Below are 17134 nucleotides of genomic sequence, written 5' to 3'. Positions count from 1 at the left end.
AATATTCACCTATCCCTTTCTGGCTTAACATAACATAGCCCTCCTTCTCTGTCTCCTCTCAATTTCCATCTACCTCAAAATTCCCTCAATTATCCACATATCACCACCTTATCCTTCTCCACCAATCAGCAACTCACACACTAACTTAACTCTTATACCTCTCCTCCAATCAGCAAACACCACACAATCCTTCTCTGCAACACAAAAACTCTGCTCCACTGGCTTCACACAATAGCTTCCTAAAACAAAAGAAAGGTTCAAATAGTGAAAACAAAAGGAAAAGTAAGAATGACTTGCAAAATATATACACAACTTTATGTCACTTGTGACATTTACTCCCCTCTAAAAGAATAATGTATCAACATTTTCTCCATACCGTGACGGGTCCTATTTACACTCGACTTAAATAATCAGCTCCTACATTTTCACTGCCTTTAATCGCCTCTATTCGGAACTTGTACGGTTGTAGAGCCAGGGCCCATCTCATAATTCGCCCATTGGACAATTTCGCTCTGTGCATAAACACAAGCGGCTGGTGATCAGTTTCCAACGTGAAGTTTCGTCCATATAAATAAGACTCAAATTTTCGTACACTCCATACAATGGCTAAGCATTCTTTTTCCATCACTGAATATGCTTTTTCTCGAGGAAGCAGTTTCTTGCTAGCGTACGCCACGGGAAACTTCACGTCACCATACTGCTGCATTAGAACCGCTCCCACTCCATATTCGGACGCATCTGTTCTCAAAATAAAATCTTTGTTTAAATTAGGAAGGCATAAAATTGGAGTACTGTTTAATTTTTCCTTAAGTTTAACAAACGCACTTTCCTGGGCCTTCTCCCAACATATTCGGTTAGGTTCCCGATTCTTCGTTTTGTCGGTTAATGGACAAGCAATCACAGAGTAATTCGGAATGAACTTTCTATAGTAGTTGGTCATCCCAAGGAATGACCGGAGTTGTTTCTTTGTTTCTGGTTGTTTGGCTGACAAGATGCTTTGTATCTTCTCCACTCGAGGTTGAACATGTCCTTTCCCTACCACATGGCCAAGAAACTCGATTGTTTCATAACCAATGAAACATTTGCTTGGTCGAGCAGTTAGATTGGCCCTGCGGAGACGTCCAAACAATTCAGACAAACATTTCATATGTTGATCCCAAGAAGCTGTGTGAATTAGAATGTCATCAATATAATTAAGTGTATTATCCATTCCTTTGAGTAATTTTCTCATGATACGACTGAAAGTAGCCGGTGCATTGACTAAGCCGAACGGCATGACATTAAATTGAAACAAACCATCTGGTGTTAGAAAGGCTGTTAAAGGTTTTGACGCTTCATCCATGGGAACTTGCCAATACCCTTTACTTAAATCTATCTTAGTAAAATAATGATCATGGGCCAACTTTGTGAACAGTTCCTCTTGGTCCGGAATCGGTTCGGCGTCAAAAACTGTAACCTGATTAAGTTTTCGAAAGTCCACGCAGAATCGATTTGACCCATCCGGTTTCTTTACCAATACTATTGGAGAGGCAAACGGTGCCCCTGAAGGCTCCACTACACCCACATTTAACATCATATTTACCTCATCCTTAATGGTACCTCGCAACGCATGTGGAAGTGGATAGGGCTTGGAACGGATTGTACCATCAGTTTCCAGCTTGATTTCATGCTGCCCAAGTGTAGTCTTACCCGGTAAATCCGTCAGTACATCTTTGTAGTTTCCGATAAGTCGGTGCACCTCATGCTTTAGTGTATCATCCAGGCTTTCGTTGATGTGGATGTCGGCTGTTGTTTCTTTTGCTAGTAGAGGGTGGAGCTGTAAAAGATTCTCATTAGATAGATGATAATTTTGGTTATTTGTAAATGTTTCATTAGGTTCGCATTCAATAACAGCTGTGCTAGCTAATTCAAGGATACCAGAAGGCTCGGATACCCCTAAGGCAGCACTAATGTCTGCGGTTCGCTCATAATACTTTTTCAAGAGATTGGCGTGAAATATTTTGAATTTCCCGTTAAGGTCAATTTGGTAGTCTAGATACCCAAATTTCTTTACAACCTTAAAAGGACCTTTCCATTGAAGCAATAGTTTGTTTTTGTCTGTGGGTAATAAAAGTAGTACCTTATCCCCAACCTCAAATTCCCGGGACTTACTCTTTTTGTCATAATATTGTTTGTACCTGACCTTAGATTTTTGTAGATTCTTCTGAGCCATCTGACAGGTTTCATGTAGTCGTTCCCGTAAATCCATAACGTACTGGTAGGTGGTTTTTGTTTCTGGTGTTTCGATTTCTTCGGTCCACAATTCCCTTAGGATGGACATGGGTCCTCGTACGGTACGGCCATATAACAGTTCAAAAGGAGAAAACCCTAAACTTTCCTGTGAAGATTCCCTAACCGCAAAAAGTAGTGGGTCAATGTAACGATCCCAATCAGTAGGCCTTTCTGCACACATACGTTTCAGCATTTGTTTGAGTGTTCCATTGAACCGTTCGACCAAACCATTACAAGCTGGGTGATATGGAGATGTCATTACCTGACGTATAGACAACAACTTACTAACTTGCCTCATGACTTCAGATGTAAATTGTGATCCCCTATCGGTAAGCATTTCTTTCGGGATACCAAGTCTAGAGAAAACACCAACCAAGGCCTCAGCAACCCGTTCAGCTTCAATATTTGGTAGAGGCACTGCCTCTGGATAACGAGTAGCAAAATCTATTATTGTGAGTATATAACGATTACGACCTTTAGACATGGGGAAAATGGGACCAACTATATCAACGGCAATCCGTTCAAACGGCACCTCGATCAAAGGCATGCTTCCTAGAGGCACTTTCGTAACTCTACCTTTTTGTACAGTTCTCTGACAAATGTCACAGGATCGACAATATCGAGTAATATCTGCAGTTACCCCAGGCCACCAAAATGTGGTCAACACTTTATCTGTCGTCTTTTTTACCCCTTGGTGTCCTCCTAATAAGGTTTCATGGGCTTGGCGCATTACCTGGCGTCGATAGTCAGCTGGCACTACTAGTTGGGTAAACTTATCCCCGTGTTCAATATTAGGAGAGGAAAATTGCCTATATAATAGGTCTTTATGATAAATAAACCTAGCCTCGGCTTGTTTGTTACTCACAGTTGTAGTTTGTTTCTCTGCAAGATCCTTGAATTTTGCAAGGCTGATATCTTGTTGCTGGGCGGTTTTCATAATTCCCGCTGTGATGATTTGCTTGTGTATTTCTGTAGTTTTAAGTGTTCTGAATGGTTTATCCATAGTGTTAGCTTGAGACCGGGTAACAACAGAACATCCTTGAAGATTTCGCTCTGTCCATGTGGGATCCGGATTTCCTGGTGCTCGTACTCCTGCAATATTACCTAATATCAAGTCATAAATAGGGTTATTCATACATAGTGCATACGTCTTTCCTGAAAAAAATGGAGTATTAACATGTATTAATGCAACCGGTAAGTTGCGGACCGTGCCATCAATCAGCACACAGGTTTTCTCCTTACCAGTAAGTTGTTCGGCTGATACAAGATCTTTCTTCACAACCACCCCACTACAGCCACTGTCACGAAGAACAGAGACGCAGCGTGACCCAACACAACCTGTATAAACGGGCATTTTACTAATTGAATTATTTAGAGCCGCTGTCATAATTGGAAGACAGTGCCCACATTGAAGAGTGACCTTATCACCATCATTATTGATACAACATTGATTTAAAGACTCTGACATTTTCGTAACCATACTGGCACCCACATCGGGAATTTCTTCTTTGGCTTTACATTCGTGTTGTTTTGTACATTTCTGGCAATCAGACTCTTTTTGTGGTGAAGTAGACAACCCAGCGCAACTGTTGGCGTCCTGTCTACAATTTCTGGCAATATGTCCTGTTTTTAAGCATCGGTAACATTTTGGAGGAGAGTTTGGCTTATGCATAGTTGAGGCTCTGCAATTTCTAGCTAGGTGACCTACACGATGACATATAAAACAAGTTGGACTACGGAAACTAGAAGGGCTTTGTGATGAGGATGTACTAGGAACATTATTAGAGGAGAGTTGAGGAGAATTTGGCTCTTTTTGTTTAAACTCTATTGGTTTACCAAATAATCCCCCACGAGCTTCCAAATATTGCTCCGCAATTTCAGCCATCGCTTGTATCGTTTTCGGTTGACGTTCCCTTAGGAACAGAGCTAGGTCCTTCCCACACCCATCGGTAAACTGCTCTCGCAGCAATAAATCTTTTAACCCCTGAAAGGTTTTTTCCCCCTCTGCTAGGTCAATCCACCTATCAAGATAATTGCTTATCCTCGCAGCAAATTGCGGGCCGCTTTCTCCGTATTCGGGCTTAGCTGTTCGTAACTTATGTCGAAATCCATCGGCGGTTAACTGAAACCGTTTTAGAAGAGCCAATTTCAACAGTTTGTAATCGTTAGCTTCAGCTGACGACAACCTGGAATAAACCTCGAGAGCCTTCCCAGTTAGTAGGGCACTTAAGTTAACCGGCCACTCAATTTCTTTCCACTCCTGACTAGTCGCATACCGTTCAAACCTTTTCAGATAGGCATCTAGGTCATCTGTTCGATCATGGAAAGGGGGTAATTTAGGTTTACTGGCCTTAACCCGTGACTCAGGATTGGGCAATACTCTACCACCCGGCCGTGCCCGATTCTTTTCTTGTTCTAATTGGATTTCTAACCTTCGCATTTCTATAAGATAGGCCTGTTCGTTTTCTCTCTCTTTTTCTTCACTCGCTCTTTTTCTCTCTGCTTCGTCCCTCTCTAGTACCTCTCTTCTCTCTCTCTCTTCCTTCTCTAGTGCCTCTCTTCTCTCTCTCTCTTCCTTCTCTAGTGCTCTCTCTTCCCTGTCTCTGTTTCGCTCCATTTCTTCTCTCTCCCTGTTTCTCTCTTCTCTCTCTAGTGCTCTCTCTTCTCTCTCTCTGGCAGCTTCCTCTCTCTTTTCCACAAACTCTCTTAATTCCACTCCATCTAACCCCAACACTTTTCCTGCGTCAACAATTTTAGTGAGATCCATTTCTTAAGAAAAACAAAAAAATATATATATATATATATAAGTATCCAATATAAGTATACAGTATGCCAATAATATGGCAAATAGACAATCCAAGAATCACGTACAATTGTTTCATCTACCAATGTTCACGCTAGGTTACAAAGTTTCCCGGACGAGCCCCCATAAATGTCACACAGCCGCAATTACGGCTCTTTCGGACATGTAATTGCCGGTAACCAACGATGAACAACGGTAAATAGCCACAACTGTACACATATAAATGTAAAAAGTAAAATTTAATAGTAATCTTTGACAACCAATTCTTTCTTTTATAATTCAAACCCCAAAAAAAAAACCCACAAAAAAAAACCCAACCAATTCTCAAACAATGATACCGTATACCTATTCCCCACAAACTTTATGCAATTCCCCAAATTTCCCAATCCTTCCAAACAAAATATCAACAATCTTCTTATTTTTAAATAAATCCCCGAAACCCCCCTTTCAAATACAATAATATCACAAGATGAATAATTAGACAATAATAAATGTCCACAATATCGTTCCTTCTTGCCTTCTCTCCTACGCTGACACAAAAACAAATTAGAAAGATAAAAGTTACAACGATTCTGCAACTAAACAACTCCCACGCCTCTGCTCCCGTTCTGCTTGTCTTATCAATTATAATTCTTCCTATTTTCTGACATATAAATAAATCAAATATAAAGTTAAAATGTTTCTTGATGTCGTTCTGCACTGCAATCCGCTCCCCGACCAATTATTTCTTTCTCCTTTTCCACGTAAAATAATATCAGTATCAATCCAGTTACTCTTCAATATTTCCCAACAATTCTTTACATGCAACAACTTCTGCTGTTTCCAACAGTTATTTCTTCCGTCAATTTACATTCACAATTTTAATTAATCCTCAGTAATCTCAACAATTAACAGTTCTACATTTAAGTACAGCCTTATAGTATTACTTCCAACTCACAATTTATTAACTTCATGTATATCACTTTATTTCCTTTCTGCTTCAGCTCTATATCACCATAATTATCTCCAACTCACAATTTATTAACTTCATGTATATCTCTTTATTTCCTTTCTGCTTCAGCTCTATATCACCATAATTCAATTACTTCTTCTCCTGTACGTCTTAGTTTCTCATATCAATATTCACCTATCCCTTTCTGGCTTAACATAACATAGCCCTCCTTCTCTGTCTCCTCTCAATTTCCATCTACCTCAAAATTCCCTCAATTATCCACATATCACCACCTTATCCTTCTCCACCAATCAGCAACTCACACACTAACTTAACTCTTATACCTCTCCTCCAATCAGCAAACACCACACAATCCTTCTCTGCAACACAAAAACTCTGCTCCACTGGCTTCACACAATAGCTTCCTAAAACAAAAGAAAGGTTCAAATAGTGAAAACAAAAGGAAAAGTAAGAATGACTTGCAAAATATATACACAACTTTATGTCACTTGTGACAGCATACGACCTATTATTAATAAGGATACATTTTCTAATAATGCTATACATATGTTTTCGCTTTCTAAAACATAATAATAATTGTCTGTCAGTTTTTGTTTAAATTTAGCCCTTTATTTTGTCTTTTTATGAAATAATTATTTTTGTTCGGCATCGTAAACTGCAAAATGGCATATTTATCTTCATTACAATACATTCATTTCATTAAATTGCGTGAGACTAATTGGCCATGTAGCATAACATGTATCCCAAATATTTTTTTATTTTATTAAGACTTTGTATAGGTTGTAGTCATGTACAGTACTATGTTTGTTCTATTGAAACAGAATTTCTACCTTTAAGAATAAATTAATTCATCGTTATTATTGGCAATTTGCCTAAATATATAAACACACTAAGAATAGGTCTAGTTAAAATAACATTGTTCGCATAGGCCTAAACATTTTAAATACGTCATAATTTTGATAGATTGCCTATTCTCTAGTATTATCTTCATATTCACGTAAAAGTACTTTCTGCCTTGATTTTTCCATGACTTATTTAATGTTTTCGAGTTTGATGGCATTTTTAATTCCATGTTTGACATTTAAATTAGAATTAAAAATAAAATACACCAAATGATTTCACTAACCAAGAAACGACAAATTGCATTATCAGAAACATCTACCTGATCACAACATTTTGGAACCAGTCCACCCCTGTAGGCCTACCTAAATAAACCATGCCCCAGTCAGGTTTAGTCACTTATCCAGAAAAAAATACCAAAACCATCTCCCATTTAAACCTCACCGTATAGGGTTTATGTAAATACTACGCAAGAACATTTGTCAAAACCTAATCCATATTCAACACTGAGATGGGATCGAAATGAGATTTATGTAGACATACGGATATGCTGATACTTGAGACAAATGTATCAGAGAAATTGAATTACTATAATAACTAATATGTTTTAATTACTATTGAAACCCTTGCAGTCTGTCTCATGGCCTGTATCATGTAGATACAATTTCCTTATTGTGATTGGTTTATTTGTTGGTTGAATTTGGTAAATTAATTACTTTTAGTGCCTCCTACTAGGCTGCAGGCTTACATCGTAGGCTGTGTTATGTTCAAGCTGTTAGCTCCTTAGATGATTATAATTTCCCACTTTCATAAGAGTAGGCCTACTACTGCTTTCAATTAGAATAGAACATTTTGTAATAAAAAGTAGAGGAAATAAATTCATACATTTAAATTAGGCATTTCAAAGGCATTTCTTCACAGTATAGGCCTAATACCTGTTATCCTATATGATTGGGAGTGAACGTACACAATTCAATGTAATTGTTTATATTTATTTTATTTGATGACACAACTCCGGATCATTTCCGCATTTTCCTGCTAGCAGTGTAAAATGGTATTATTATTCATTGTAGGTGGTAACAGTAAAAAGTGTGCCTTTTGTATACACTGATAAGCCACACCCAGTGAATGGATGTGATGATCAAGGTGGTTTCACATGCTCTGACGGCAAAACAGGTTAGTTTAATCCTTTATAAAGGTAACACAATGTTGTGATTGATAATGGATATAAGTTAAGCTTGGGTTCCCATTACTAGAACGCAGCGCAAGGACGTAACGGATTTGACCAATCTCAAGCGATGGATTATTACACTTGTCAACTCACTTGCATTGCGTCGACGTCCTTGTGTTTCGTCTGTAGGCCTACAGTGGAAATGAACCAAGCTTTCGGTAAAGATTCCATTTAAAGAGCCTTATACAAATTGTAACCTCCCGTTGTGCATGCTTTCATTTGTGAATTTATTAATAGGTAATACATATTATCGGTGCTGTTCATTTTACAAACATTGTTTGATTGTTTTGATATTAAACGCCAGGTGCGGGAAAAACATTATATTGATCATGCATTCCAGTAATTATCGATCTATAGTTTCTATAAAACGGTGTGGTACAAAATGTTATCAGACTGATGACTAAATATAGGAAATGTAACTTTAATTTCACGTTAAAGTTTGCTATAGCGGTATACGGGTATTCTTAAGAACATTATCTTAGAAACTCGGAGTGCCCTCTATCGTTTGTTAGTTGTTTCCTTGAATTAGTTTCGGTGGTGGTGTAGCTGGCCGCTGGTAAACATGGGATTGGTCCATGATGATCAGACTGGCTGTTAAAGCATATGAATGTTGTTAGAATATTTTACATTGTGTGTTTATTTTTGTTTTAGGTGACTTATTGTGCTGTAAAGGATTTTGTATCGACCTACTCGCAAATCTTTCAAACTTTTTGAATTTCACCTTTGACCTCCATGTTGTAGCCGATGGACAATATGGTGACTTAGTGAGGGTAATTTCAATTTATGTTCTATTCATATAGATAACATACAGATAAAGTTTACTTACCATTTGACATTCCTCTCAAAACATTATCGTAATAATACTCCAGTGGACTGCATTGTGGTCAATACCGTGGTTCAAGACACCTTGGCCGACTTCTTCTAATCACTCTACCTTAATTATAAATAACCTATTTGTTTTTATCATTAGTGGTCTATAACTTTCTCAAATGCGTGTACAATCCATGTAGGCCTACATACATATTTAGTTAAAAACATTCGTGTTTAACTTATTCGTCATTATAGGCTTAATTGCTCGGAAGTTGAACTAGAGGCCTAATATATATCATTACATATCTTTTTACTGAAAGGTACCTAACTCGACAGAGAGACGATGGAACGGTATGATAGGAGAAATGTTAGACGGCAAAGCTGATATTATAGTGGCACCATTAACTATTAATAAGGAACGAGTAAAACACATTGATTTCTCAAAGCCATTCAAATACCAAGGGCTTACAATCCTCGTGAAAAAGGTGAGTTGTTTTAAAAAATAATTAAATATTAAAATAATTAGTCAATTTTAATAGTTTTATTGTCGAATTGATCCATAGAAACACAACATAACTCCATTGTAATCCGTGCGTCGGTGGTGTAGTGGTTAACATAGTTGCCTTCCAAGCAATTGTCCCGGGTTCGATTCCCGGCCGACGCAAACATGTTATAGTTTTATTGTCGATTTGATCCGTAGAAACACAACATAACTCCATTGTAATACGTGCGTCGGTGGTGTAGTGGTTAACATAGCTGCCTTCCAAGCAATTGTCCCGGGTTCGATTCCCGGCAGACGCAAACATTTCAAAGGTTTATTAGTCGATTTGATCCATGGAAACACAACATAACTCCATTGTAATGCGTCCGTCGGTGGTGTAGTGGTTAACATAGTTGCCTTCCAAGCAATGGTCCCGGGTTCGATTCCCGGCCGACGCAAACATTTCAAAGGTTTATTATTCGATTTGATCCATGGAAACACAACATAACTCCATTGTAATCCGTGCGTCGGTGGTGTAGTGGTTAACATAGTTGCCTTCCAAGCAATTGTCCCGGGTTCGATTCCCGGCCGACGCAAGCATTTCAAAGTTTTTTTGTCGATTTGATCCGTAGAAACACAACATAACTCGGTTGTAATGCGTGCGTCGGTGGTGTAGTGGTTAACATAGTTGCCTTCCAAGCAATTGTCCCGGGTTCGATTCCCGGCCGACGCAAGCATTTAAAAGTTTTATTGTCGATTTGATCCGTAGAAACACAACATAACTCCATTGTAATACGTGCGTCGGTGGTGTAGTGGTTAACATAGTTGCCTTCCAAGCAATTGTCCCGGGTTCGATTCCCGGCCGACGCAAGCATTTAAAAGTTTTATTGTCGATTTGATCCGTAGAAACACAACATAACTCCATTGTAATCCGTGCGTCGGTGGTGTAGTGGTTAACATAGTTGCCTTCCAAGCAATTGTCCCGGGTTCGATTCCCGGCCGACGCAAACATGTTATAGTTTTATTGTCGATTTGATCCATGGAAACACAACATAACTCCATTGTAATGCGTGCGTCGGTGGTGTAGTGGTTAACATAGTTGCCTTCCAAGCAATTGTCCCGGGTTCGATTCCCGGCCGACGCAAGCATTTCAAAATTTTATTGTCGATTTGATCAGTAGAAACACAACATAACTCCATTGTAATCCGTGCGTCGGTGGTGTAGTGGTTAACATAGTTGCCTTCCAAGCAATTGTCCCGGGTTCGATTCCCGGCCGACGCAAGCATTTCAAAGTTTTTTTGTCGATTTGATCCGTAGAAACACAACATAACTCGGTTGTAATGCGTGCGTCGGTGGTGTAGTGGTTAACATAGTTGCCTTCCAAGCAATTGTCCCGGGTTCGATTCCCGGCCGACGCAAGCATTTAAAAGTTTTATTGTCGATTTGATCCGTAGAAACACAACATAACTCCATTGTAATACGTGCGTCGGTGGTGTAGTGGTTAACATAGTTGCCTTCCAAGCAATTGTCCCGGGTTCGATTCCCGGCCGACGCAAGCATTTAAAAGTTTTATTGTCGATTTGATCCGTAGAAACACAACATAACTCCATTGTAATCCGTGCGTCGGTGGTGTAGTGGTTAACATAGTTGCCTTCCAAGCAATTGTCCCGGGTTCGATTCCCGGCCGACGCAAACATGTTATAGTTTTATTGTCGATTTGATCCATGGAAACACAACATAACTCCATTGTAATGCGTGCGTCGGTGGTGTAGTGGTTAACATAGTTGCCTTCCAAGCAATTGTCCCGGGTTCGATTCCCGGCCGACGCAAGCATTTCAAAATTTTATTGTCGATTTGATCAGTAGAAACACAACATAACTCCATTGTAATCCGTGCGTCGGTGGTGTAGTGGTTAACATAGTTGCCTTCCGAGCAATTGTCCCGGGTTCGATTCCCGGCCGACGCAAGCATTTCAAAGTTTTTTTGTCGATTTGATCCGTAGAAACACAACATAACTCGGTTGTAATGCGTGCGTCGGTGGTGTAGTGGTTAACATAGTTGCCTTCCAAGCAATTGTCCCGGGTTCGATTCCCGGCCGACGCAAACATTTCAAAGGTTTATTAGTCGATTTGATCCATGGAAACACAGCATAACTCCATTGTAATCCGTGCTTCGGTGGTGTAGTGGTTAACATAGTTGCCTTCCAAGCAATTGTCCCTGGTTCGATTCCCGGCCGACGCAAGCATTTCAAAGTTTTTTTGTCAATTTGATCCATGGAAACACAACATAACTCCATTGTAATCCGTGCGTCGGTGGTGTAGTGGTTAACATAGTTGCCTTCCAAGCAATTGTCCCGGGTTCGATTCCCGGCCGACGCAAACATTTCAAAGGTTTATTGTCGATTTGATCCGTAGAAACACAACATAACTACATTGTAATCCGTGCGTCGGTGGTGTAGTGGTTAACATAGTTGCCTTCCAAGCAATTGTCCCGGGTTCGATTCCCGGCCGACGCAAGCATTTCAAAGTTTTTTTGTCGATTTGATCCGTAGAAACACAACATAACTCGGTTGTAATGCGTGCGTCGGTGGTGTAGTGGTTAACATAGTTGCCTTCCAAGCAATTGTCCCGGGTTCGATTCCTGGCCGACACAAACATTTCAAAGGTTTATTAGTCGATTTGATCCATGGAAACACAGCATAACTCCATTGTAATCCGTGCGTCGATGGTGTAGTGGTTAACATAGTTGCCTTCCAAGCAATTGTTCCGGGTTCGATTCCCGGCCGACGCAAACATGTTATAGTTTTATTGTCGATTTGATCCATGGAAACACAACATAATTCCATTGTAATACGTGCGTCGGTGGTGTAGTGGTTAACATAGTTGCCTTCCAAGCAATTGTCCCGGGTTCGATTCCCGGCCGACGCAAGCATTTAAAAGTTTTATTGTCGATTTGATCCGTAGAAAAACCCAACATAACTCCATTGTAATCCGTGCGTCGGTGGTGTAGTGGTTAGCATAGTTGCCTTCCAAGCAATTGTCCCAGGTTCGATTCCCGGCCGACGCAAGCATTTCAAAGTGTTATTGTCGATTTGATCCGTAGAAACACAACATAACTCCATTGTAATCCGTGCGTCGGTGGTGTAGTGGTTAACATAGTTGCTTCCAAGCAATTGTCCCGGGTTCGATTCCCGGCCGACGCAAGCATTTCAAAGTTTTTTTGTCGATTTGATCCATGGAAACACAACATAACTCCATTGTAAAGCGTGCGTCGGTGGTGTAGTGGTTAACATAGTTGCCTTCCAAGCAATTGTCCCGGGTTCGATTCCCGGCCGACGCAAGCATTTAAAAGTTTTATTGTCAATTTGATCCGTAGAAAAACCCAACATAACTCCATTGTAATCCGTGCGTCGGTGGTGTAGTGGTTAGCATAGTTGCCTTCCAAGCAATTATCCCAGGTTCGATTCCCGGCCGACGCAAGCATTTCAAAGTGTTATTGTCGATTTGATCCGTAGAAACACAACATAACTCCATTGTAATCCGTGCGTCGGTGGTGTAGTGGTTTAACATAGTTGCCTTCCAAGCAATTGTCCCGTGTTCGATTCCCGACCGACGCAAGCATTTCAAAGTTTTTTTATCGATTTGATCCGTAGAAACACAACATAACTCGGTTGTAATGCGTGCGTCGGTGGTGTAGTGGTTAACATAGTTGCCTTCCAAGCAATTGTCCCGGCTTCGATTCTCGGCCGACGCAAGCATTTCAAAGTTTTATTGTCGATTTGATCCGTAGAAACACAACATAACTCCATTGTAATGCGTGCGTCGGTGGTGTAGTGGTTAACATAGTTGCCTTCCAAGCAATTGCCCCGTGTTCGATTCCCGGTCGACGCAACCATTTCAAAGTTTTTTTGTCGATTTGATCCGTAGAAACACAACATAACTCGGTTGTAATGCGTGCGTCGGTGGTGTAGTGGTTAACATAGTTGCCTTCCAAGCAATTGTCCCGGCTTCGATTCTCGGCCGACGCAAGCATTTCAAAGTTTTATTGTCGATTTGATCAGTAGAAACACAACATAACTCCATTGTAATGCGTGCGTCGGTGGTGTAGTGGTTAACATAGTTGCCTTCCAAGCAATTGTCCCGGCTTCGATTCTCGGCCGACGCAAGCATTTCAAAGTTTTATTGTCGATTTGATCCGTAGAAACACAACATAACTCCATTGTAATGCGTGCGTCGGTGGTGTAGTGGTTAACATAGTTGCCTTCCAAGCAATTGTCCCGGGTTCGATTCCCGGCCGACGCAAACATTTCAAAGGTTTATTAGTCGATTTGATCCATGGAAACACAGCATAACTCCATTGTAATCCGTGCGTCGATGGTGTAGTGGTTAACATAGTTGCCTTCCAAGCAATTGTCCCGGGTTCGATTCCCGGCCGACGCAAGCATTTCAAAGTTTTATTGTCGATTTGATCCGTAGAAACACAACATAACTCAATTGTAATGCGTGCGTCGTGTAGTGGTTAACATAGTTGCCTTCCAAGCAATTGTCCCGGGTTCGATTCTCGGCCGACGCAAACATTTCAAAGGTTTTTGTCGATTTGATCCGTAGAAACACAACATAACTCCATTGTAATCCGTGCGTCGATGGTGTAGGGGTTAACATAGTTGCCTTCCAAGCAATTGTCCCGTGTTCGATTCCCGGCCGACGCAAGCATTTCAAAGTTTTATTGTCGATTTGATCCGTAGAAACACAACATAACTCCATTGTAATCCGTGCGTCGGTGGTGTAGTGGTTAACATAGTTGCCTTCCAAGCAATTGTCCCGGGTTCGATTACCGGCCGACGCAAGCATTTCAAAGTTTTATTGTCGATTTGATCCGTAGAAACACAACATAACTCCATTGTAATCCGTGCGTCGGTGGTGTAGTGGTTAACATAGTTGCCTTCCAAGCAATTGTCCCTGGTTCGATTCCCGGCCGACGCAAAAATGTTATAGTTTTATTGTCGATTTGATCCATGGAAACACAACATAACTCCATTGTAATGCGTGCGTCGGTGGTGTAGTGGTTAACATAGTTGCCTTCCAAGCAATTGTCCCGGGTTCGATTCCCGGCCGACGCAAGCATTTCAAAGTTTTATTGTCGATTTGATCCGTAGAAACACAACATAACTACATTGTAATCCGTGCGTCGGTGGTGTAGTGGTTAACATAGTTGCCTTCCAAGCAATTGTCCCGGGTTCGATTCCCGGCCGACGCAAAAATGTTATAGTTTTATTGTCGATTTGATCCGTAGAAACACAACATAACTCGGTTGTAATGCGTGCGTCGGTGGTGTAGTGGTTAACATAGTTGCCTTCCAAGCAATTGTCCCGGGTTCGATTCCCGGCCGACACAAACATTTCAAAGGTTTATTAGTCGATTTGATCCATGGAAACACAGCATAACTCCATTGTAATCCGTGCGTCGATGGTGTAGTGGTTAACATAGTTGCCTTCCAAGCAATTGTCCCGGGTTCGATTCCCGGCCGACGCAAACATGTTATAGTTTTATTGTCGATTTGATCCATGGAAACACAACATAATTCCATTGTAATACGTGCGTCGGTGGTGTAGTGGTTAACATAGTTGCCTTCCAAGCAATTGTCCCGGGTTCGATTCCCGGCCGACGCAAGCATTTAAAAGTTTTATTGTCGATTTGATCCGTAGAAAAACCCAACATAACTCCATTGTAATCCGTGCGTCGGTGGTGTAGTGGTTAGCATAGTTGCCTTCCAAGCAATTGTCCCAGGTTCGATTCCCGGCCGACGCAAGCATTTCAAAGTGTTATTGTCGATTTGATCCGTAGAAACACAACATAACTCCATTGTAATCCGTGCGTCGGTGGTGTAGTGGTTAACATAGTTGCCTTCCAAGCAATTGTCCCGGGTTCGATTCCCGGCCGACGCAAGCATTTCAAAGTTTTTTTGTCGATTTGATCCATGGAAACACAACATAACTCCATTGTAAAGCGTGCGTCGGTGGTGTAGTGGTTAACATAGTTGCCTTCCAAGCAATTGTCCCGGGTTCGATTCCCGGCCGACGCAGGCATTTAAAAGTTTTATTGTCAATTTGATCCGTAGAAAAACCCAACATAACTCCATTGTAATCCGTGCGTCGGTGGTGTAGTGGTTAGCATAGTTGCCTTCCAAGCAATTGTCCCAGGTTCGATTCCCGGCCGACGCAAGCATTTCAAAGTGTTATTGTCGATTTGATCCGTAGAAACACAACATAACTCCATTGTAATCCGTGCGTCGGTGGTGTAGTGGTTTAACATAGTTGCCTTCCAAGCAATTGTCCCGTGTTCGATTCCCGACCGACGCAAGCATTTCAAAGTTTTTTTGTCGATTTGATCCGTAGAAACACAACATAACTCGGTTGTAATGCGTGCGTCGGTGGTGTAGTGGTTAACATAGTTGCCTTCCAAGCAATTGTCCCGGGTTCGATTCCCGGCCGACGCAAGCATTTCAAAGTTTTATTGTCGATTTGATCCGTAGAAACACAACATAACTCCATTGTAATCCGTGCGTCGGTGGTGTAGTGGTTAACATAGTTGCCTTCCAAGCAATTGTCCCGGGTTCGATTCCCGGCCGACGCAAACATGTTATAGTTTTATTGTCGATTTGATCCATGGAAACACAACATAATTCCATTGTAATACGTGCGTCGGTGGTGTAGTGGTTAACATAGTTGCCTTCCAAGCAATTGTCCCGGGTTCGATTCCCGGCCGACGCAAGCATTTAAAAGTTTTATTGTCGATTTGATCCGTAGAAAAACCCAACATAACTCCATTGTAATCCGTGCGTCGGTGGTGTAGTGGTTAGCATAGTTGCCTTCCAAGCAATTGTCCCAGATTCGATTCCCGGCCGACGCAAGCATTTCAAAGTGTTATTGTCGATTTGATCCGTAGAAACACAACATAACTCCATTGTAATCCGTGCGTCGGTGGTGTAGTGGTTAACATAGTTGCCTTCCAAGCAATTGTCCCGGGTTCGATTCCCGGCCGACGCAAGCATTTCAAAGTTTTTTTGTCGATTTGATCCATGGAAACACAACATAACTCCATTGTAAAGCGTGCGTCGGTGGTGTAGTGGTTAACATAGTTGCCTTCCAAGCAATTGTCCCGGGTTCGATTCCCGGCCGACGCAAGCATTTCAAAGTTTTTTTGTCGATTTGATCCATGGAAACACAACATAATTCCATTGTAATACGTGCGTCGGTGGTGTAGTGGTTAACATAGTTGCCTTCCAAGCAATTGTCCCGGGTTCGATTCCCGGCCGACGCAAGCATTTAAAAGTTTTATTGTCGATTTGATCCGTAGAAACACAACATAACTCCAATGTAATCCGTGCGTCGGTGGTGTAGTGGTTAACATAGTTGCCTTCCAAGCAATTGTCCCGGGTTCGATTCCCGGCCGACGCAAGCATTTCAAAGTTTTTTTGTCGTTTTGATCCGTAGAAACACAACATAACTCGGTTGTAATGCGTGCGTCGGTGGTGTAGTGGTTAACATAGTTGCCTTCCAAGCAATTATCCCGGGTTCGATTCCCGGCCGACACAAACATGTTATAGTTTTATTGTCGATTTGATCCATGGAAACACAACATAACTCCATTGTAATCCGTGCGTCGGTGGTGTAGTGGTTAACATAGTTGCCTTCCAAGCAATTGTCCCGGGTTCGATTCCCGGCCGACGCAAGCATTTCAAAGTTTT

General features: G+C 41.2%; 2 protein-coding genes and 30 non-coding genes across 32 annotated transcripts in view; 31 read left to right on the top strand and 1 right to left on the bottom strand.

Moving 5' to 3' along the window:
• The window catches only part of LOC144844514 (glutamate receptor ionotropic, NMDA 1-like), a 54787-nt gene that overhangs the window by 11243 nt on the left and 26410 nt on the right, over positions 1–17134 (top strand). The window contains exons 7-9 of the mRNA XM_078701456.1: positions 7940–8042; positions 8749–8867; positions 9228–9392. Coding sequence (XP_078557582.1) covers positions 7940–8042; positions 8749–8867; positions 9228–9392 — 387 coding nt within the window. The remainder of the gene's footprint in view (positions 1–7939; positions 8043–8748; positions 8868–9227; positions 9393–17134) is intronic.
• Positions 392–4711, bottom strand: LOC144852639 (uncharacterized). The gene has a single exon (XM_078710566.1). The coding sequence runs from the start codon at positions 4709–4711 to the stop codon at positions 392–394; it is 4320 nt and encodes a 1439-aa protein (XP_078566692.1).
• Positions 9500–9571, top strand: Trnag-ucc (transfer RNA glycine (anticodon UCC)). The gene has a single exon. It is a non-coding gene; the product is annotated as a tRNA-Gly (tRNA).
• Trnag-ucc (transfer RNA glycine (anticodon UCC)) lies at positions 9913–9984 on the top strand. Its single transcript has one exon. It is a non-coding gene; the product is annotated as a tRNA-Gly (tRNA).
• Positions 10050–10121, top strand: Trnag-ucc (transfer RNA glycine (anticodon UCC)). The gene has a single exon. It is a non-coding gene; the product is annotated as a tRNA-Gly (tRNA).
• Positions 10187–10258, top strand: Trnag-ucc (transfer RNA glycine (anticodon UCC)). The gene has a single exon. It is a non-coding gene; the product is annotated as a tRNA-Gly (tRNA).
• On the top strand, positions 10324–10395 carry Trnag-ucc (transfer RNA glycine (anticodon UCC)). The gene has a single exon. It is a non-coding gene; the product is annotated as a tRNA-Gly (tRNA).
• Trnag-ucc (transfer RNA glycine (anticodon UCC)) lies at positions 10461–10532 on the top strand. The gene has a single exon. It is a non-coding gene; the product is annotated as a tRNA-Gly (tRNA).
• On the top strand, positions 10598–10669 carry Trnag-ucc (transfer RNA glycine (anticodon UCC)). Its single transcript has one exon. It is a non-coding gene; the product is annotated as a tRNA-Gly (tRNA).
• On the top strand, positions 10735–10806 carry Trnag-ucc (transfer RNA glycine (anticodon UCC)). Its single transcript has one exon. It is a non-coding gene; the product is annotated as a tRNA-Gly (tRNA).
• On the top strand, positions 10872–10943 carry Trnag-ucc (transfer RNA glycine (anticodon UCC)). The gene has a single exon. It is a non-coding gene; the product is annotated as a tRNA-Gly (tRNA).
• Trnag-ucc (transfer RNA glycine (anticodon UCC)) lies at positions 11009–11080 on the top strand. Its single transcript has one exon. It is a non-coding gene; the product is annotated as a tRNA-Gly (tRNA).
• On the top strand, positions 11146–11217 carry Trnag-ucc (transfer RNA glycine (anticodon UCC)). The gene has a single exon. It is a non-coding gene; the product is annotated as a tRNA-Gly (tRNA).
• On the top strand, positions 11420–11491 carry Trnag-ucc (transfer RNA glycine (anticodon UCC)). Its single transcript has one exon. It is a non-coding gene; the product is annotated as a tRNA-Gly (tRNA).
• Trnag-ucc (transfer RNA glycine (anticodon UCC)) lies at positions 11695–11766 on the top strand. Its single transcript has one exon. It is a non-coding gene; the product is annotated as a tRNA-Gly (tRNA).
• Trnag-ucc (transfer RNA glycine (anticodon UCC)) lies at positions 11832–11903 on the top strand. The gene has a single exon. It is a non-coding gene; the product is annotated as a tRNA-Gly (tRNA).
• On the top strand, positions 12244–12315 carry Trnag-ucc (transfer RNA glycine (anticodon UCC)). The gene has a single exon. It is a non-coding gene; the product is annotated as a tRNA-Gly (tRNA).
• Trnag-ucc (transfer RNA glycine (anticodon UCC)) lies at positions 12656–12727 on the top strand. Its single transcript has one exon. It is a non-coding gene; the product is annotated as a tRNA-Gly (tRNA).
• On the top strand, positions 13618–13689 carry Trnag-ucc (transfer RNA glycine (anticodon UCC)). Its single transcript has one exon. It is a non-coding gene; the product is annotated as a tRNA-Gly (tRNA).
• On the top strand, positions 14436–14507 carry Trnag-ucc (transfer RNA glycine (anticodon UCC)). Its single transcript has one exon. It is a non-coding gene; the product is annotated as a tRNA-Gly (tRNA).
• Trnag-ucc (transfer RNA glycine (anticodon UCC)) lies at positions 14573–14644 on the top strand. Its single transcript has one exon. It is a non-coding gene; the product is annotated as a tRNA-Gly (tRNA).
• Trnag-ucc (transfer RNA glycine (anticodon UCC)) lies at positions 14985–15056 on the top strand. The gene has a single exon. It is a non-coding gene; the product is annotated as a tRNA-Gly (tRNA).
• Positions 15261–15332, top strand: Trnag-ucc (transfer RNA glycine (anticodon UCC)). The gene has a single exon. It is a non-coding gene; the product is annotated as a tRNA-Gly (tRNA).
• Positions 15398–15469, top strand: Trnag-ucc (transfer RNA glycine (anticodon UCC)). Its single transcript has one exon. It is a non-coding gene; the product is annotated as a tRNA-Gly (tRNA).
• Trnag-ucc (transfer RNA glycine (anticodon UCC)) lies at positions 15812–15883 on the top strand. The gene has a single exon. It is a non-coding gene; the product is annotated as a tRNA-Gly (tRNA).
• Trnag-ucc (transfer RNA glycine (anticodon UCC)) lies at positions 15949–16020 on the top strand. Its single transcript has one exon. It is a non-coding gene; the product is annotated as a tRNA-Gly (tRNA).
• Trnag-ucc (transfer RNA glycine (anticodon UCC)) lies at positions 16086–16157 on the top strand. The gene has a single exon. It is a non-coding gene; the product is annotated as a tRNA-Gly (tRNA).
• On the top strand, positions 16362–16433 carry Trnag-ucc (transfer RNA glycine (anticodon UCC)). The gene has a single exon. It is a non-coding gene; the product is annotated as a tRNA-Gly (tRNA).
• Positions 16499–16570, top strand: Trnag-ucc (transfer RNA glycine (anticodon UCC)). Its single transcript has one exon. It is a non-coding gene; the product is annotated as a tRNA-Gly (tRNA).
• Trnag-ucc (transfer RNA glycine (anticodon UCC)) lies at positions 16636–16707 on the top strand. Its single transcript has one exon. It is a non-coding gene; the product is annotated as a tRNA-Gly (tRNA).
• Trnag-ucc (transfer RNA glycine (anticodon UCC)) lies at positions 16773–16844 on the top strand. The gene has a single exon. It is a non-coding gene; the product is annotated as a tRNA-Gly (tRNA).
• On the top strand, positions 17047–17118 carry Trnag-ucc (transfer RNA glycine (anticodon UCC)). The gene has a single exon. It is a non-coding gene; the product is annotated as a tRNA-Gly (tRNA).

This window comes from Antedon bifida, chromosome 1, assembly GCF_963402885.1.
Source record: "Antedon bifida chromosome 1, ecAntBifi1.1, whole genome shotgun sequence".
Taxonomy (NCBI): Eukaryota; Metazoa; Echinodermata; class Crinoidea; order Comatulida; family Antedonidae; genus Antedon; species Antedon bifida.
Note: the sequence above shows the minus strand (reverse complement) of the source record. Positions and strands in the feature narration are given on the sequence as shown.

Excerpts from the sequence above, each read along its gene's own strand:
- LOC144852639 (XM_078710566.1), bottom strand. The coding sequence starts at position 4,711 with ATGCGAAGGTTAGAAATCCAATTAGAACAAGAAAAGAATCGGGCACGG.